The sequence below is a fragment of the Pleurodeles waltl genome, chromosome 7, assembly GCF_031143425.1.
Source record: "Pleurodeles waltl isolate 20211129_DDA chromosome 7, aPleWal1.hap1.20221129, whole genome shotgun sequence".
NCBI lineage: Eukaryota > Metazoa > Chordata > Amphibia > Caudata > Salamandridae > Pleurodeles > Pleurodeles waltl.
In genome coordinates, this window is record NC_090446.1 from 1,293,333,233 (window position 1) to 1,293,354,245 (window position 21,013).

General features: G+C 43.4%; 1 protein-coding gene across 1 annotated transcript; it reads right to left on the reverse strand.

The window, feature by feature from the left end:
* Positions 1-10,883: 10,883 nt before the first annotated feature.
* ZNF628 (zinc finger protein 628) lies at positions 10,884-20,966 on the reverse strand. Its single transcript, XM_069200530.1, has 2 exons — positions 20,821-20,966; positions 10,884-18,663 (listed from the first exon to the last, which is right to left on the reverse strand). The coding sequence occupies exon 2, from the start codon at positions 18,650-18,652 to the stop codon at positions 15,188-15,190; it is 3,465 nt and encodes a 1,154-aa protein (XP_069056631.1). The 5' UTR covers positions 18,653-18,663; positions 20,821-20,966; the 3' UTR covers positions 10,884-15,187.
* Between the last annotated feature and the right edge of the window lie 47 nt (positions 20,967-21,013).

The following is a 21,013-nucleotide window of genomic DNA, read 5'->3' on the forward strand; positions in this document are numbered from 1 at the left end:
GAGGGGTCCCCCAGGGTGGCATAATACATGCTGCAGCCCCTGGAGACCTTTCCTGGCCACAGGGCCCTGGGTACCTTTTACAAGGGACTTAACCGTGCCAAGGGTGTGCAAATTGTGGGAACAATGGTACAGTTTTTGGGAAAGACCACTGGTGCTGGGGCATGGTTAGCTGGAACCCAGCACCCATGCAGTAAAGTCAGCATCAATATCAGCCAAAACGTGGAGAGCAACCATGCCAAAAGGGGCACTTTCCTACACGGACTCTCTGAGCCCATTCTCTTGGTCAGCCTGGCAATGTCCAGGTCGGTCTCTGTGGGTGCTCTAGTGCTTCTGGTAGAAGAGGCACCACCCTCATTCCTATTATCGACAGGATATTCTTCACCCATCACTAATGCATCATCTTCTTCATTTGGGGGAATTATCTTTTGGCCCACCAAAAAGTTTCTCTGAACTGGGGCTTTTTCCACTACGAATTTGGTACAGCCTGCAGAGTCTCCTTAACTTGTCATAGGTACATGCCTCACAAGGTTCCAGGTCAAGCTCCTGGTTCTTGGTCTCTGCATCTGTCATTTTTACTTTACTAATGTTGGGACCTTTTTCCGAATTTGGAATCCCCTTTTTGGGTAGGCCAAAAAAAGTAAGGAGTTTTAAAACATTTTGCTAAAGTTGTAGGGACGTAACCAGGGCCCTAACAATTATTTTTTTTAAATGCAAATCATATTTAGTGAATTAAAAATCAAAAACTAATTAACTAAAGGCAATTTGGAGAGTTAACAATATGCTCACAAAATTGAGAAAGTGGTATCAACAAATGCAAAGTCTTTATCGCACCACTGATCAACCGAATGTAGGTTGGTTGAGGTCGTTGGTGGGCACACTGTGCTAACTGGAGAAGTTTGGGCAGTGATGAACGGTCTCTGGAGCTGGTGCAGGGCCTCTGCGGGGGACCACTTGAAAAGGTACTGCATAGGTAAGTTTTAAGATGGTTATTTGCGGTCGCCTTGGAGTGTTGAGGTCACAAGGGGTGGGGGACCCTTAGAGCACAGCAACTTTTCTTGAGTGTGTAGGGCACAGGGCGGCCAGGTGCAGAGCGAATCGGTGAGCCAGGAGCTGCGCGCAAGAAGGAGTTAAGTTGGTTTAAGGGTCGACTGCAGGACTATGGGGGCACTCTGGCTTCCTCTTGGTTCTTTTTTAGCCCTGGGCGGGCTGGTTTTCTCGGTGTCCGATGTTGGCTAACCAATACCCAGGGTATTGGCACAGTTTGACCACTGGAGGGCGCAGTGCCACCAAACTTGGCAGACTAGCAGGGTTTGTCCATGCGGTCGTCAGTGTGCAATTTGGTCCATCTGCACCGTCTGGTTTGGGAGTTAGCGGCTAGTTAGAGAAGTGACCCTCACTGCCTTTCTGGTTTCTTGCTGTTGTAGAGTGGTACCTCCACTCTGGAGAGAGTTCTATAGCAATTTGTGAAGCCCATTGGTCCTCTGGGGTCCCTTAGAGTTTTTTCAGTTATCCAGCAACTCCTCAGTGGTGATTGTCGGGTCATGGGTGCACCAGGCAGGGTTTGGCACCTTTTCTTTGCTGCAGAAGGTCCACAGTCCTTGTACCTTGGATCTTGTTGGTGCTGGTCTTCTTTTGTCTGCTGAATCTGATGTCCTGTTCTAGGGATGCCCACTAAATACTGTATTTAGTGGGCGTTTTAGGGGGAATCTGGTAGTGACCAATTGGTCATCTACCTTAGAGTGGCTACACCCACTAAGTGACCTCTTCCTGTGGGGAGGAGTCGCTTCCCTATATTGGGTGGCTATTTTTCCCCCATCGCAAATGGAGAAAAGAGAAATGGAATGCCCACCTTGCAGGCAACACCTTAGGTTGGTGCATACCAGGTCGGGCCAATCCTCCTACCCTCTGTGTATTTTCCTGCCGTCACTCCCTCCAAAAGTGGGGGCTTTCAAAGGTGGAGGTGACCATCTGCTGCTAGCAGCAGGCCTGTGGGTCGCGTTTCAAAGGCGGTAAGCCCTTTGAAGCTCGCCACCAGGGCAATGCACATTCCTTAGAGAGGGGGTGTTAGCAGCTCCACCCAGGAAGAGCATTGTTCTATAATCCAGAAAGACAGCTCTCTCACCCAAGGTTGTAGATTGGACATCCTGCAGTGATAGGCTGGATGGACCAGTCAGCAACCATGCCAGGGTAGTTGGCTTTTGCAGGGGGCACCTCTAAGGTGACCACTGGGTACATTTATGGATGAATCCAATACTGGTACCAGTTTGGATTTATCATTCTGAGTTGCTTGATACAAAACAACTCAGGGATGAGAGTGGCCATCATGTACCTGGGAAACGTGTATTGACTTGTGTCCAGCACATGTATTAAAATGGCTGCTCAGTTCACTCACTGTGTCCCAGGTTTGGCAAGGACACAGTGGGGGCATATTGCTCATGCAGCTATGCCCTCACATATAATATGGTGCACCCTTCCTTAGGGCTGGAAGGCCTGCCAGAGGGGTGTCTTATCCATAGTATATGGTGGACAGGGCACACAGGCAGTGTGCCATGTCACGTTTGTGTTTTAGGTTTGCCCCAGAGTACTCAGCCTACAATGGTAGGACTGGGTGCATGGCCCTAGAGGGTGGCACAGTTAGTGCTGCTGCCCTCGGGGACCTACCCCTAGTACCTCATGCCCTGGGTACCAAAGTACCTTTTACTAGGGACTTATAGTGGTAGCTACAGGTGTATCCAATTGTGCCAATGCATCACAACAGTTTTAGGGAAAGACCTCTGGCCCAGGGAACCTGGTTAGCAGGGGCCCTGGCCACTACAATTTCTAGGCTACAACATACATCAGGCAAAAAGTGGGGGCTAACCATGTCAAAGAGAGGCCCTTCCTCACACTAGTGGCTGAAATTAATTCAAGCATTACATCTGTTGCTTACTTGTATACTAATATTAGAAGAAGCAACTGGTCTGTGTGTTTCCAGTTGACTGAAGTACAGGAACCCGGAGTAGGCTGGAAACTGTTGTACTTCTTAGCCTCAACACCCTAGTCTTCACAGGCTTATGGCCTGAGTTAGATCTCAGCTGATTACTCTGTTGCAACGGTGACAGATATCCCTTCCGCCAAAATCTAAATAACATTGTTTTCTGTGGTATTTAGATTTCGGCATACTGGATATCCGTCATCATTGCGATGGACTAACCCTCCGCCCAGATCTAAATCAGGACTTTAGTCTACCAGAGATAACGGTGTACCCTTTCAGTAGCTACAAAGACACTGACACAGAAAAGCACCAAGCAGATAGCACCTTCCAGAAGGACTGCCAATTAGGGAACAAGCCCAATGGTCAAAAACCTCCAAGAATAATCCATGAAGGCTCTGGAAGGCTGTGATGACTTGACCTCAGAAAATACCAAGCAGTGAGCTGGAGATAATATGGATGAATGGAAGCTGGAGACGGCCCCCCCCTTGCCAGAAAAGGCAAGGGGGGGGAAGTAGAACATTACTGAGTGGCAGAGGAATAAGGGAAAGGAAAACAGACAAAGGTTCAACAAGACATCCAGGAGCAAGGAAGCCGCCAAAATAATCAAAGTGTTGTGTTTCAAAGAGCAAAGACAGGAAATTGTGTCATTTCCATACTGATTTGGGAAAGACTTCAAGTAAATTGCGGGGCAATGGACATCTTAGGTTGGGGCAGATATTACCTTCTCCAACAACCTCATGAAGGAACCCTGGGAAGAAGGCCAAGCAGGCCCCCAATATAGTAAACATTGCCTGTAAGAAGGCCCCTAGAGAGAATGCAGTAAAGGAGGACCGCACCAGTGGGTCGGCGGCCACCAAGGAAATCATATTGGGAAATGCGGCAATCCACCGTGTGGAGGATTAAAGGCGTCTCATAAAACTGAGGCATACTCTGTAGAATGGTGGGTGAAACAGTAGCTATACTGAGAGTTGTTACAGCAGCATTACAGCATGCCCCCTGTAGAAGATCACAGTTTATCTGAAAATTGAATGAAAAATTGAAGTATTAGCACCTAGGGCATGAACAAGGCAGCCTCTTCCTAGGATCCTTCACTAGGTGGAAAGCCTCTACATTGAGCCTAAAAATGCTATTTCTTTCTAAAGATCCAAAAATCACAGATTTCTTGTAATTTAGACTCTGGCACATTAATCACCAAGACTGGTGGAGACAGAGAAAAAGGAGGTTGAAAAGGAGGCAAATGGTATGATTTCAGATGGGGAGAATGACAGACTGGACAGAACATCCAAGTCAATTGTAAGTGAATCTTTGAAGCTACCAGGTTAATAACTGGAATTATCTTAAAGGATCCAAATAAACCAGGGTTTGAATTTGTTTAAAGAAAGATGAGAAGGTTTAAACCTCAAAGACACACAAACCTCATCTCCAACCTTATGGGAAGGAAAAGGATTGTGATGACTTGAGCATAATACTACATCCTTTCTTTGGAATGGTGAAGGTTAGAACGATTTTTTACATCTTAAAATGTGCAATTATTTGTCAGAAGAGGCGGCAGCGGGCACCATGTTTACACCTTGAAGGCAAAAGAATGGAGTGGTCTAAGTAGCATTGTGAAAAGAGTTGTACGAAAATTCAGTCAGAGAAAAATTAGGACTATTCACTTTGGATAGAATTAACAAAAGCATTGAAAATATTGCTCCAACTCTTGGTTCAATCACTCAGTCTGACAGTCTAAGGGTGATAACTAAAAGACAATGCCACTTTGATCTGCAGATTTGTAAAAGCACTTCCAAAAATGAGATGTATTCTGTGGCCCTTGATCAGAAATAATTATTTGGGGCAGCCTATGTGATCGAAAAAGTTCTCAACAAAAAATTGGCCCAAACTCTTAGCCAAAGTTAATCTTTTCAAGGCCATACAAAAACATTTTAGGGAAAGAATCAGTGGTTACCATAATGACCCGTTTCTCCCTCAGTTGGTAGTAAGGCCATAATGAAGTCTGAGGACATAGTATGCCAAGGCTCCAGTGGTAGTGGTAACGGTTAAAGAAATTCAGATGGGTGAGAGTGTGAAGTTTTTTCCTAAGCACCGGGTATACAAGAATTAACAAAGTTCAGGGTCTTCTTGCATGGACAGCCACCAGAAAGAACAAGTTATAAATTCTAAAGTTGATTTAGCAACTCTGTGACCTGTGAATCAAGACATATTTTCAAACCCTTAATCCTTAGTTCTTTAGAAGGATTGAGTAAGGACTTTCTTTAAAGACTAGATTTTCTCGCCTACAAAGAAGGCTTCGCATTCTTTCTTTGAGACTTTGGAATATCCAGCATCACATTCTGCCCACTAGCCAGGAATATGAGTAGTAGAAAAAAATCATATGGCTTGAGAAAGTGTGCCTTTCGACTGTTATTGAATTGCATATACCAGAGGCATTGCAAATTCTGGTGATCTGTTCGCACATCAAAGGCTCTTGAGCTCCCATTAAAAAAATGATCTCCCCAGAACAGGCCAATTTCATAGACAAAGGTTATCTTTCAAGAACTAAATCATTTCTGAATATGTGACAAATAAAAAATAAAATGCTCAAGCCCATCGTCCTCTTGAACCGGCCTGAGGACTGCACCAGTAGCTCTCTGAGGCATCAATCTCAACAATAAATTCAGCTCAACCCAAAAGGCATTACTTGATATTCAAAATGGCCAAAATAGTTCCTGGAAGATGTTTTCCATGTGTCCCCTTCTTTAATATGAGAATGATATGTGCAATCCCCCTATAATCTATGCAAGGCCTCAATTCTTTGGATTCCTTAGGCACGAAAACAAATTACACTCCAGTGGGAGATGAAGATTGTGTTATAAAGCCATTGTGTCCACTTTTTTGCAGGTACTGTCTAAGGACTTCCTTTTCAGATTCTGAGAGGGAATTGTCTCTTCCAAATGGAAGAGTAGCTCATGGTTCAATAGAAATAGCACAATTAAATTCTCACTAGGGGGTGCAAACTTAATTCCTTCAGATTCTCGAGCAGTTCAGTATATTGATTACTGGACGGGACTTAATTGGAGAAAATTTATTATTCTAGAATCAAGGTCATCATCATGCTCAAATTCCTTTAATGCCCAATAGCCCTCAGAAGGATAACAAGGTCTATGATAAAACTGGGGCAGAAAGAAATGTTTCTAGTTTTTTAGTTTATGTAAGGATTGTGGTTTACCAGCCACAGAACCCCTAGGATTAAAGCATGATTAGGTCATGCAATATTAGCAAAAGATACTTTTTTTGGTGAGAACCAAGAGTCAATTTCAAAGGTATTATCATTTCTTTGACTGGTAGAGACTTCTGTCTGTCTGTGCCTGCTCAGGAGATTCCTTTGCAATTCATGGAATACACTTTTTCTTTGCCTGTTTCTCATTCAAATACAATCCATTAGCTTCACAATCCCAAAGAGCTGAGACCTTAATCAAACTTCCACCTACCCAACCTGGACTGGCAGAGAAAAAAGTAAGAAACGGAAATCCTCAGAAGTTATTACAAAAAGGAAACTGAAGTACTTCTGTTTCGCTTTCCTCTCACAAAAAAACAACAGCAAGTGTTTCTCGAGGGTCCTTGGAGGATAAATTGGTCAGTTCAAATCACATGTTCGGAAGAGCCACAATTAGACTGTTTACTTGAAGATGTAGTCACTGCTTCAAAAAATTCCCATTCTAGAAGATGTTTGTCGGAAGCCTCCTACTGCAGGAGCAACTTGAATCTTCTGTCTCTCAGATTGGTGTTTTTGCAGACAATGTTCAAATAATAGGGCTTGATCCATAAGCTCAGAGAATATCACTAGACGGGGAGAGTGAATTAACTCATCTTTAGTCTCATCACTCAAACCTCTGTGAAATAAATTCAGCGAAGTCTGCTCTACCCATGTAGTCTTAGCAGCTAATTGTCACAAAATCAATAACTTAGATTAAGGCATCTTGCCCACCTTTATGACTGTCACATAGGGACTCTTAAGCTCAAAGTTCAAGGTCACGGCTGTCGAACACTCGCTTAAAGAGTGTAAGAAAGGTGGCATAATTTGAAGGACAGATCTTCAGCAGTTACTAGCAGAGTGGCCCAAGCTAGTGCTAGTCTGGGAAAGGAACGTGTTAGACTTGACTTGGCATTTAAAACTTCTTGCTAAGCCTTAAATTCTCCTTTTCTTACATATGTCTCCCCTAAAGTAGGCCCTAGGTAACCCATAGGGCAGGGTGCTATGTAAGTAAAAGGCAGGACATGTACTTATAAGTTTTTACATGTCCTGGTAGTGAAAAACTCCCAAAGTCGTTTTTCACTTATGTGAAGCCTGCTCTTCTCATAAGCCAGCCTTAGAAATCCCCTTATATGCTTTTAGGTGGTAATTTCTGATCTAAGAGGAATAGCCTTGTCATGTTTGGTATGGTTGGAATGGTAGTGAGAAACCCTAACTTCTGGTGAAGTTGGAATCTACATTACTATTTTAGAAATTCCACGTTTAAAAAGTAGGCATTTCTCTGCACATACTGCTCTCTGTGCCTTACAGCCTGTCTCCAATCCACGTCCAGTCTGTACTGGGTGACCGCTCCACTTGTGCATTACCCCCAGACAGCCATAAAGACAGGACACTCAGCTGCATTCATCAGCATACCAATGGGTCTTCCTGGGCAAGAAAGGTGAAGGGGCTCTCCCTTACACTTCAAAGGCCAGTGGCCTTCCCTCACACAAAGGAATAATCTCCTGCCTCCCCCCCCCCCCACACACACACAGGGCTTCTGCCAGACAGGGCTGGGTCGAAAGGGGACCCTGTGCACTTCAAATCCACTCTTTGAAGTTTCCCTCACTTCAAAGGCACTTTTGGGTGTATAAATATATACTGGGTCTGTGACGCCACCAAATCAGATACTTCTGAACCTACAACTGAACTCCGTCAGAGGGACTACCTGGCTGCCCAAAGGACTCATCTGAACTGCTATGCTGGAAGGACTGCTGGCCTGCTTCTTGTCCTGCTGCATGCTGACCCCTGACTCTGCTGGAGGACTCGGCCTTCCCCCACAGGTGCTCTCTAAGGGTTTGGATTGAACTTGCCTCCTGTTCTGGGATCTCAGGGCTATCAAAGAGCTTACAAAAGGAGAGAAAATCCAGAACGTCAGAAAATCGATGCAACATCTGCCGGATGGACATAGGGCCTGTCTTGTGGCTGAAGAATCGCCTGCCATATCAATGCAGCACCTGTTGTCTTTTCACAATACATTCTGGATATTCCACGCATCATCCCTGGGCATCAATATACCCCTGCATCATAGTGTGGAACCAAGGCTTCGGTCCCATAAACAGATACATCGCCTTACTGCATGAAAAGAAACGATGCATCGCCTTTGCCGCGCTGGAAAGATCGGCGCATCACTTTACTTTTCGACGCATCTCCTCCTCTGTGTCGTTATTTTTTACGCATCCCAGGTTCTGTGTGCTAAAAGGATACAACCAATGATTCTTCAGGATTGAGACATATCTAAACCTTTACAAAAGTGATATCTTGAATTGTGCATACTGGATTTTTGTCATTTTGGTCTTTTTTCCTTCGGATAAATATTATCTATTTCCCTAAACTGGAATGGAGTACTTTTGGTGGTGTTTTCACCTTGTTACTGTATAGGTTAATACACAAATACTTTACACTTTGCCTTTTAGGTTAAGCCTGCCTGCTCTGTGCCAAGCTACCCAACAGTCAAGGAACTCTTTCAATTTATTTGGACAGCTGGAAAAACAATGAATGGTGGGAGAAACCACTGGAACATCAGACGTTCTGGAAATAGAGACTTGCCAAAGCCTGGTTTTCATCACAGACTTGTTGTAATTCCTGTGTCTGTTGCAATACTCTTTGAACTAAAGCTTGATCCATATCAGAACTGGGGGGTGGTTGTTGCTAACTGTCATGGTCTTGATGCCTGGTTTGATTTCTTACATTTCTTCTCTGCATCATCGTCCTAGACTTCGCAGGCTTAGTCTGCCAGAGATAAGGTTGATGCCTTCCAGTAACCACAATGTCACTGACACAGAAAAGCACCAAGCAGATAGTGCCTTCTAGGAGGAGCCCCACGAAAAGTCTTAATGGGCAAAAATTCTCCAAGAAGAATCCACAAATACTCTTGAAAACTGAGATGATCTGGCCCCAGAACACTTCAAGTGGTAGGCTGGACTGATTGAAGCTGGAGTAGTTGTCTTGTACAATGTTACAGAAAAGACGAGAGGGAGTAGAAGACAAGTGAAGTGCAGAGGCATAAAGGGAATGAAAATAAGGAAAAATTCAGGAAGAAAATCAGATGCAAGGAACATGCAGAATAACCACTCAAAGTGTTGTGAGGCAAAGAGTACAAAGCGTTGTGAGGCAAAGAGTACAAAGAGTCACTTGTTTTATAGGTCAGGAAACTGGAATCGTGTTGTTTCCATATTGATTTGCGAAATACTTTCAGTAACTTGCAGGGCAAAGGCTATCTTAGATCAGGACAGATATTACCGTATCCAAAGACCTCACCAAGGAACCCTGGGAAGGAGACAGGCTAGAAGGACCATGGTGTAGTATGCATTGTCTGCAAGAAGGCTCCCACAGAGGAGAATGCCACAAGGAAGGACCACACTAGCGAGTTGACCATTACTAGGTTAATCATAGATGGAAACATTGTGTCCCATCATGTGGTGGAAAAAAGGCATCTCCGCCTAAGGCACATTCTGTACAATGGGACGAGAAGGAGACTGGTAATTGCTGCAGCAGCATAACAGTTGTGGGCAGCGACAGCCAACATAAATTATAAGTGGTGGGGCGGGTGCAGGGTGAGTGGATGGGTGTGGGATGGTGCGAGGGGGGAGCGTGGGGAGAGTTAATTAAAAAAAACACTTACCTGGTGCTGCTGGCCGCCTCGCTCTTCTCTACTTCCTAGTCCCAGCAGTTCCTGGGAAAGCATGGAAGACTCCCTGTGCAATCCCTGTGCTGCTCTCATGCTATTAACTAGCATGAGAGCTACGCAGGTATTGGCCTGAGCAGGCTGGTTTGCTGCACGCTCAGGCAATGGAAATCTGTGCTGTTTCTCCAACCCAGCTGGAAAATACAGCTGGGTTGGAGAAACCTAACTGGGCATGTCTGTTTGTCCAGCCTAGAACAGCCGGCCAAACAGATATGCGCTGTTATGGGCACACTCCATTCCCCCCCCTTACCCTCCTCCCCCTCGCATGCCCCAGCCCCACCCTTTCCGGCACTCACTGGCTCAGCCAGCAGCAGAAAAATAAAAAAATATGAAATATTGGTTTCTTTTTTAGCTGCTGGCTCCGAGCAAGTGGGGTGACGGTCCTCCACCACTGGCAGTTGATGGGAGAGCTGTCAGATCTTGGTTCTTGAGTCAAGTATGGCTTAGGAGCCCACAAGATCTTGACGTGCAGGACAATATAAACTAGATTATTGGTACCAAACAATGGAATAACTTTCCTCCAAGAGGACTGGGTCACTGGGTCCTGAAGTGTTCTTCATGGTCTGATAGGGAGAAAAAGTATCCTGACCACTTTAAAAATAAACCAAGCTAAGAACCATATTTTGAAACTTGGACATAGGTCAGCTTCAATGCTCCATTTTAAGCTTTATAGACATTTAAAATGCAATTAAAAAGGTGTGTTAAATTAGTCAATAGGTTTCCTGAACAGTATGTGGTGTGGCTCTCCAAACCAATATATTTACCATCTTACTGTTGATTGAACATAGAATGAAATGCTGCAATAAGGTCACGGATGAAGGAATTTTCTCAATAAATAAATTTACCTTAGAGTTCTCAGTTGAAATTATACGATGGCAAAGAGCACTCGGACACAGCATTTCACATTACAAAGATGTGGAAGAGTAATTTACACGCAGTTCACATTAAAGGGTCTTTAATTAAGCAAGTTATATTTTAATCTGCCATTGGCGTCATCTCAGGTTTTCTACATTAAACAGTTTTTGTTAAATAAGTATCATGACACATATGGAAATTATAAAATAAGATCGGATTACCAGGGCAGAATACTGTAGAAATATAAGTGCTCTTCAGTCAGTTTCATACATATTCATTTCCCTTAACTTTAGCATGTAACAATATACTAAAGATAAGAAATTGTTGCTTTTGGTAAATCCTTTCCTCAAACCTGCAGTGCTATTAAAAAAAACGTGTGTTCCTGTTCATGGCTCCATCTAGTATGCATGCAGCATTGTTTTTGCCAATATACTTTCGGTATCAAGAATGTTTATATATACACATTTTTTACACATTTAGGAAGAGCATCTCCTATTTAAGTCCCCAATTGTAAACATCTACTTTTCAGAGGTAATTATTTAAGTGTGCAATGAGTATTTATTATGAGTTCATCAAATAGCCAGGGGCAAAATGGAAATGGTCATATTCCTGGTGTAGTAAGTCAACTGCTAAGTTTCTAACTCATGGAAATGAAAGCTTTCCCCTAACAATGGAGCATAATCTTGAACGTGAAAGCTATTGAATGCTCAGTTTACTCAGTTTTACAAGCAACTTCTATTTCGACACATGGTTTTAGTCAGTGTGTGTTATTAGATTGGTATGATAGTTAATCTTTCCATAGTTCTGGGTAGTCATTAGTTAGCTCTGCAAACTCTATGCATTGATAGCAATGACTGGAGATCTGTCTTGATTTCAAACTTGCAATAGTCCATATTTACATAAATGTCAATGGACTGGTGCCTGATTACACTAGTCTTGCCAACGAATGGTTATTCTTCACCCATTGGAAATAAATGAATACCATAAAGAAGCTATAAATAGTTGTGTTGAGTAGATATGTTAAAACACAAACATAGTAGCGGCCCAATAGGCCCATGGCATGTGTATTATGATACCTCAAGCCAAGTGTTGCTTGGTAGCCAACTGCAATCTTCACGCTGGGCATTGTACGTTCGTTCTGAAATTGGTGCATACAATACAAAGTTTTTTAGAGCTTAAATACAAAACAAAGGTTCTTAGAGCTTAAAAGTACACAAGAGCCTTGCTGCAGGTGCCCCTCCTGACATGCTGGCCAGCTAGTTGCTATGAGAATATAAACTGGAACCATCTTTGAAACTTTTTTCAGCTTTAGTATTTTGCATGAACCCTCGATTTTATGTATCTCAGTAACTGGAAACCCAAATTAGATGTTACTCTGTTCCTTTGACAAATATGATGGTAGTCTATTGAAAAGCAGTGAATGAGAAGACAGACATTCATCCATGTTGCACATAGAAAGATTAAATGGCCTGCTGAGAACCTGCTTCTGCTGTGCCCTACCCAAGTAGGATACCAAAAGAGAGCCTTTGCAGCTCCCAATGGAAAATATACTGCTTCTGAGAGCACAGTAGATATTAAGTTGAGAGGTTGATGGATGTCAAAAGTGTGGAAATGAGGATATTGACATTCAAAGACTCCCAATAAAGAACGTCACGTACGCTTCCTACCTGAGCACCTTATACCTGAATAAGATAGTCCATAGGGAGTTGGCTTTACAAGCATTCAATCTTTCGAATCTGTAAGAAGACTACCAAAAGAATTACCAATTTACCACATATAGTGAAGGTTCTTGTGGGAAATGGAATGAGGAGGGCTTGAGCAACGATCAAGAGGAAGACTGTAAAAATGAACAGGAGAAGCTTTCTTACAATATCTAGGCAGTTCTGAAGGACATTCTTCCATCTTTGGAGAAACACGTGTAAGGACAATTGGTGTGCAAGGATTAGCAGCTCTACAGGTAACTGTTTAAACACACAAACTAAAGTGCCCACTTTCACATTACTGAAAGTACAGCCAAGAGATTTTACATAACAATAAATAGACTAACTCCGGCCTACAGATATTTACTATTTTATCTTTCTAACAAAAAAAGGAAAAAAATAATACTTTTATAAATATTTAATTTCATTTTCTTGCTGAGCAAGGTCTTTTTGACACAGGTTAACAAACTGCTGGTCAGTCAGAATGTCAGGTTTTGAATGCCGTTCAGATGTCACTTTTAAAGCAGCCCAAGCAGACGTTACAAGTGCCTCACTTTATTGGAGGCAGAACTATCTATGGCCCATTCCGAGTAGCTCTGCAGGATACAGGCTGGTATCACAAAAGCATACAATATATTTTATACTGCTGTGACAGGCTGGTGTATCAAAATCAAATCAAAATCATACATTCTCTCTGAAATGCACCTCTAAAAAGTAGAATCTTGCTTCATATCTTGATATGTCAGCGGTGTGCTATGGGTAACTAGAATCATTTCAAACATTCTATCTCTCTGGCACAAAAGATTAGTCTATTTATTTTACAAATAAATTATTAAGGCATACAAGATGAAAACTAGTATTATGATTTTTACAACGGAGGATACAGTTGGTAGACTGCAAAATGATGACGGATTCAGTTTCTGACTAAAAATAACAGCTACTGCATTTATAGTTTATGTATCAATTTGGTTAGTTTATTACTGCAAGAAAGAAACAGCACATGCCCACACTGAAATCTGAGGTCTGTACTGTTTCTATCATCCAAGTGCGTAAAGAAGAGGAAAAAGCTAACGGTTCATTGTTAGTCTCTTTTCCAATATAAGCACAACAAATGTGTACTAATACTTCTTGCCAGGTTATCACAACCGCAGATGAGATCCCAAGACAGTCCACTCTGACTTTAATACCTGCAGAAAGTGAGTTTCAGGTAAGTATATAATTTAATTAATGTGTGCAACAGAGAAACCGCAAATGCATTTAAAACCATGAAAATGAAAGACTACTCTTTCTCTCACTTGGCACAGTGGCCTGGCCAGCTGAGTCTCACATATGATTCCCGGTGTCCAGTTAAACAAATAGCAGCCTTTTAGACAAACAAGCACGGGCCAAGGAAACATAGGATAATTAACACCTACAATTGCAGATTACATTATCAAGTGAAAGAATATTTGCCACCAAAAAGGTATGCCTTTATCAACATTTTGAAGTCGGTCTTCCAATGCACAGAAAATATGGCTGCACAGAAACAAATGTGAAAGGAAAAGAAAGGTGCCAAAAAGTCTGGGGGTGGGAATGCGACTTCTTTAGTTGTGCAAGACAGCCAACAACACTCAATGAAAGCATTATTACTTCAAGGGAGCGTAGTAATATTTTAGAGACTTCATCTACAAAATCCCCCAAAAAATGTCCTAACAATAAATGCAATACTAAGTCAAAGTGCTGCTTGATGTTACGAGTGGAATATATTTCTCATCAGATAACCAACTTCTCATTAAAATGGCCCTGGAAGACAGGGCCACCTTCTATTGTTGTGTAAGGTAGGTTCTACATTTGAGGATTATGCAAGTGGTCTTTAATTCCAACAATGTAAATCTTGGTGCATTTTTAATCTTAAGCATGCATGGGGAATTGTATATATGGGTAAAATGTGTAGTATAAGACATGTTTAATAGATTATGCCTACCTTTCACCCCAGCATGCTTGGTGCAAAAAAATAGGGTTTGCAGCACACCGTCATTAGGTTCTCCCTCAGCATCAGAAAGCAAAAAGAGAACAATTCTTTTTAGATAGAGAGAAAAGCAGTAAAAAGCAACATAGGTTCAGTTGCTCTAGTAGGTGCCTAGTTCAGACCATATGCCTATCATGTTCTGCCAGTCCGTCAATCTTATTTGAGTAGATGTACTGGTGAACTTGCAGGAATCAATAGCTCAGTTGTGTCCCTCTTTCTGAAAAAGTTGCTAAGATACATAATGAACAGAATTTTGTAAAATGTGTGTCAGTGTCTACCTAGAGCAGGTACGTTGTGCAGATGTGTCTGCTATGAGGGGAACATGGTTGGTGATGCTGGCCAATAAACACAACACAACCTTCGTGGTAGATGCCCTGTGGAACCCAGTTAAAGCATTTCCCAACAGCTTTCACGGAGTGGTCATTGTGGCGTAAACATTTTCATACAAAACCACAAACAGTGAAAACATTCCTACTATGGAACATCCCCCAGTTTGGGTATGGTTTCTTCTGTAGAGTGATTTAAGTAGTAGATTTTACAGTCTTTGGATGGGAGATGCTGGCAGCCTTAGAAGGTTGCCTTCTCGTGCTGCAGTGGTTCTCTGAATGTTTTAACCTGATCAGATGGGAGATGTCCCCTTGCGCTGAGGTGAGGTCAAAACATTGCTCATTCCACCAACTGATGAAATCTTTTAGAATGTGTGAACCAACTGAACATTAGGGACGGTCTGAACAATTTGGAAAGACTGCAGACCTTGTGGTTGATGCTGTACAGGAGTCTGAACTAGCTGCAATGTGTGCTGGTTCAGAAGGCTGCTAGAATTCTGAAAATTCAAGTCCTGTTGGTTTTTCAAGGTCTGCACGCCAGAGTGACTTGGAATTGTCCGCACTTGGAGATTTTGCCCAGGGTTGTGCAGGATCTGCAACGTATTCACATTTTGACTGTTCTGCACGAGCTGCAGGTTCTGCGTGTTGTGTACATACTGGAGGTTTGGGTTGTTCTGCAATACCTGTATGTTCTGGGAATTCTGAGTGTTTGGCATCTGCTGCATGTTCTGAGGGTTCTGTGTTAAATGCAAGCTCTGGATGCCCTGTAAACAATGAACGTTTTCTACCATCTGTACATCCTGCCCATTCTGCAGCCCCTGTATGCTATCCACAATCTCTAAGGTCTGTTCTCCTTGGCTAGTGCGGATAATTAACATCTTTCGGCCTCCGGGTATGGATGTGGGAAGTTCCTGTGTATTTGGTTCCTGTACAGTCTGAATACTGTCTACCTCCTGCATGCACAGGCGTGTCTGATCGCCATCTTCATTCTGCAGCACAATTACGTTTTGCACACCTTCTTCAGTTTGCAAAGTCTCAAAGTGCACATCTTGCACCTCCTCCATTGTTTCTATGTTTTCTAGGTCTTCTCCAGTGCTCAGTAGCTCATCACCGGGTGAATTATGCACTACAATTAGATTCTGGCTTTCCTGTAAACTCTGCGAACCTGGTGAGTTGTCAAGACCCTGGATGTGAATATTGGGGAGATCTTGAGAATCAGACATACTTTCCATTTGCATGTTGGACATCTCCGAATGGAGCTGCGAATTTTGCACATCCGGGGAGGGAGTCAATGTTTGGAGCTGAAGGGCTGACATTTCTTGTGAACTGGCCAGTGGCTGTAGTTGAAGTGTTGGTATTTGTTGGGGGTTGGACGTGGATTTTATTTTAAAGCTTGTTACTTCATTACAGATTGGTACAGTTTGCATCTGCAAGCTGGGTACCTTTTGGGCAGAAGCAAAGCTTTGTATTTGTAAGGTAGGCATCTCACTAGATGTTTGCTCAGGAACGTTCTGCAACACAATTACATTTTGGCCTGTCTGATGACCTGCAACCTGGGAACTACTTTGAATGGTCTGATACTGCACATTCTGGCAAGCTTGCAAACTAGACACTGTCTGCCCAGGATTTGGCACGAGAAAGTAGTTCTGGCTGCTTGCTGTATTTTTCGGAAGGATCTGCTTCTTCGGCTTGCTGCGTCTGCATGTAGGCTTTTTTTGTAGCTCAATCTGAGGTGAGTTGTTTTTCACAAGTACATAGTTTGCATTATTTTGCATGATGGGCATAGTCTTTGGTGCCGGTATGATCTGGGGACTTTGCAGCAGGATTAGCTTTGGGGAATTCTGCTGAATACTAGGAATCAGCTGCAGTCCCTGAGCAGTTTGCACCAAGAGGTATGTCTGCGAATTTGGTGTGCTAGGTGGGTTAACCTCCAAGGCTGCTTGCAGGTGTGGTACTACTTGAACCCCCTGGGTGTTGGGCACAATATGAATATTCTGTGTTAATCGATTTTGCTGGGTTGCCTCATTGGTGCTAGCTCTGTTTGAGTCCAGAGCATGGGTACGCAGGTGCCGCTGGAGGTAAGATGACATGACAAAGCCCTTACTGCATACTGTGCATTTGAATGGACGTTCGCTAGAATGTGTACGCTGGTGTAGCTGTAGGTTCGATGAGTGAGTGAAGGTCTTCTCACACACCTCACACTTGTAGGGTCGTTCCCCAGTATGCGTTCTTTCATGCTGTCGCAAGTTGGATGTCTGGGTGAAGGTCTTACCACATATCATGCAGGCAAAAGGACGTTCACCAGTGTGAAGTTGGCGGTGACGTCTCAAACATGATGTGTTCTTAAAAGATTTGCCACATTCACTGCAGCAGTAGGGGCGCTCCCCAGTGTGTAGTCGCAGATGGTATTGGTAGTGTGATGACCACTTAAATGTCAGGCCACACTCTGCACACTTGAAGGCCCTCACACCGGTGTGCACTCTCTGGTGAATAGACAACAGGGAAGAACGTTTGAAAGCTTTACCACACTCTGAACACTTGTATGGTCTTTCCCCAGTGTGGTCTCTCATATGGTAACGGAGTCCTGAAGAACCCTTAAAAGCTTTACCGCATTCTGTGCATTTAAAGGTTCGGTCAACAGTTTCAGTGGGGGTAGCAGGGGTAGTAGAAGGCTGCACCACCTCTGAAGACTGTGGGCAAGTGACCTCCGCCTCAGTCTGGATAAGTTGCTGTTCCTCTGTATGTGTCCTTTGATGCAGAAGAAGATTGGCGAGCTGCACAAATGTTTTTTCACAGATGGAGCATTTAAAGGACCTTTCATTGGAATGGCAATGTTGATGTCGTGAGAGCCCTCCAGTATTTTTTATTTCTTTCCCACACGTTGCACAAATTGATAGCTCCTCCTCTAGCACTACGTGACTCTGCTGGTGGCTCAGCAACAGGTCCTCATTTCTAAAGGTCAGGTCACATTCACCACACTTAAATAGCATCTCAACAGTCTCCAAAGCATCTGTTGTGGTCAAGTACACCTCGGCAGGGGTGCAATCAATATCAGACTCTGCTTGCACAAAGGCCTGCTCAATGGCATGTGACTGAAGATGCTTTTGGAGGAATGCATCTGAGATAAAGATCTTGCCACACAAGTTACACTTGTGTGGGCAGAGCCCAGCATGTGTACGCTGGTGGAGCAACACGTTGGACGAGTGAGTGAATGACTTCCCACACTTCTCGCACTTGTATGGGCGCTCACCAGTGTGGATGCGCTGATGTTGCCTTAGGTTTGTTGACTGAGTGAAGGCCTTCCCACACACAGTGCAAACATATGGCCTTTCCCCAGTGTGGATGTTCCGGTGGCGCCGCAAGCTGGATGAGTTCTTAAAGGCCTTTTCGCAATAGCTGCACTTGTAAGGTCTTTCCCCTGTGTGCTGACGCACATGGTACTGATAGTGAGAAGACCACTTGAATGTCATGCTGCAGATGGTGCACTTAAAGGAGCGCACACCAGTATGCACACTCTGGTGAATCTGCAATAGCGAGGAGCGTTTGAAAGCTTTGCCGCAGTCTGCACATTTATACGGGCGCTCCCCAGTGTGGCTCCTCTGGTGGTACAGCAGGGCAGAGGATCCTTTGAAGGCCTTGGGGCACTCTGAACACTTGTATGGTCGCTCACCGGTGTGAGTCCTCTGGTGATGGATGAGTCTGGAAGACCACTTGAACACTTTTCCACACTCCCGACATTCATATTGATGGTCACTGATGCCAGCTTGCTGTGGATGTTGCAGGGTAGGTGTCTGTATTTCAGACATTTCCATCTCGTGTGCCCCAAGCATTTCAACGGGACCTGGAAAAAAAAAAAACAGAGTCAAGGTTTTGTTTTTAAGCACCCTCCAAATATTTATTTCCACAACACATATAGTAGTGGTTTAGAAGCCTACTTGAAAGTTACTTTCACCAGTGATACAAATATACTTGTCAAATGCATTTGGTTTTCTCTCTGCACAAGTCCTAAAAAAAGAAGTTTTTGGGGTGGGGTGGGGGGGGGGGACTAACCAAGTGCTAAAAATAAAGAAGTTGGGGGCTAACCAAGTTAAGTAGTATGCAAGTGGGATCATGGAATGTTACATCCCGGAGTGTGACATTGCAGGTGGAATCACAGAAAGTGGCATCACAAATCATGACCTCACAGAAGGTGACACCACAAGAAGTGACATCGGACCTTAAGACCACACACATATATTTAACAGGTCTTTCATGAGTACATTTAAGCGGATTACAATATTTGACAGATGAGACTTGGCAATGGAGTTATGTCAAAACAATTGACACAACTACAACGCGAAATCTGGGCCTCAAATTATACATTTAATGTTCACAACTCTCCCACAAAGAAACTGGCAACAAGGAGAAATCTTAAAGTAAATCTGTTCTGCTAAACTGGTTGAAAAGTCTGCATTTAAAAATATCTTCTGAGGTTAAAGCACCTGCTGGACAAATCTTTGATTTGTGTAGTCCCAGTCTTAATCAAAGTAGCATAGAGGGTTATGGCTCCTGCAAAGGACATCATGTGACATGCAGATGACAGATTTTTAGTTTATGTAGATGGGTAAGTGGGTTACTGCTTTCCCAAAGTCTTTTTGTACTCACAGTTCATAAATTGTAATCCTTGTAATACAGCACAGTGAGATTTGAAGAACATTTGACTCCTACACCTTGTAACCCTCACTTTTGTTTGCAACACATACTGTACATTGATTTACACACACACGATTTATTGTCAATGTTTCATGTGTAAATTTGATCTTAAGCACTCTGACACCCTGGTTTAGGATGAGTACTATGAAAGATATAAAACAAAATAGTGGTGATTAAATTATTATTTGTATAACTACTGGGACAGACCAACACGTCTGACATTCCTGCAATTCATGCATATCTTATACACAGAGACTGAACAAAGTCAAAAGTGTGCCTCCCTTTGAAGTGATAACAAGCTGTGTGCCTTTGTTTCCTCTCCACTGCTTTTAGATGTGGGGTTCAACTTAGCTCTCAGCCAGGATTCTCAATCAAGTCAAAAGGAGACCTGATGCTCCCTTAACTTTGCGGTTTGTTATGGGTCCAGATGAAATTTGATAAATCTCCTCCTGCCTGTACACTGCTGCTAGGAATGAAAGCAGACAATGTGCAGGCACTGGTGTCTGATAATTTATTTGGAGAGTAGAGAGCATCCACCCTGTGAAATAGTGGGTAGACGCTATCTACCCGTATGTACCCTTGTCCTGTGCCCTGGTTTTCTCAGGATTTTCCCAACAGTGTTGGTTTTTAGATGTGCAAGTGCAACAGGAATAGGCAGGGACAACGTGATATTCACATTTAGTTTTTCATACTATGAGCAACAAGATATCACGATGAGCTAAAATAATAGCGTTTTATAACATAATTTGGGAGAAAGGTGTAGTCATCATGTAATGGACAATTAAAACGTATACCTTCGTTACGTAATTTAACTGTTTCTTTCAGGTAGCACGGGAGAAGGGTGGCTGCATGTATTCTGCAGCAGAGGGGTGGGGGAGGAGGGCTCAGGATAGAGGTCCTGCCATAGGTAATGGTATGTAAGCGTAGCTTGTATGTGTGTATGTGTATGCTTATATATATATATATATACACACATATATATATATACATACATACACATGTGTACAAGGTTACGAAAAAAAATGGGACAAAGCCAGTCATAGAAGTAAGGCTAAAGTCCTAAGTTTATGCATGGCCTGTCCTAGTTTTTACTTCTCAAACCGTGTACACTATTGTTTGCCCACGTGGTCAGAGAAGAAAATCAAAACATGCAGGTCACGTGAAAGGTAGACATTTATTGTCCGCCACACTAAATCCGACTAATGTGTGCCTGCTCCTTTAAGGTGAGACACGCCCACCACCCCTTTAATTGTCCCGCCCTTCAGCAGCCGAACACTACTCTAAAGAACTGATAAAAGCCTCTCACCGGTGTCGGGTTCCCGGTCAAGCGTGAGCTGCGGCTGCTTATTCGCCGCCCCTCAGGTCACGCGGCAGCTTCCGGTGACCCCATTTCTCGGTCGTCCAGCCGTGCGACGACGGCGCGAGACACCCAACCTTTACCGGCTTGCTCAGACAAACAACTGAGCAGCACGTCAGCAACGAGCCCGCCCATTGGCAGC

Excerpts from the sequence above, each read along its gene's own strand:
- ZNF628 (XM_069200530.1), bottom strand. The coding sequence starts at position 18,652 with ATGCTTGGGGCACACGAGATGGAAATGTCTGAAATACAGACACCTACC.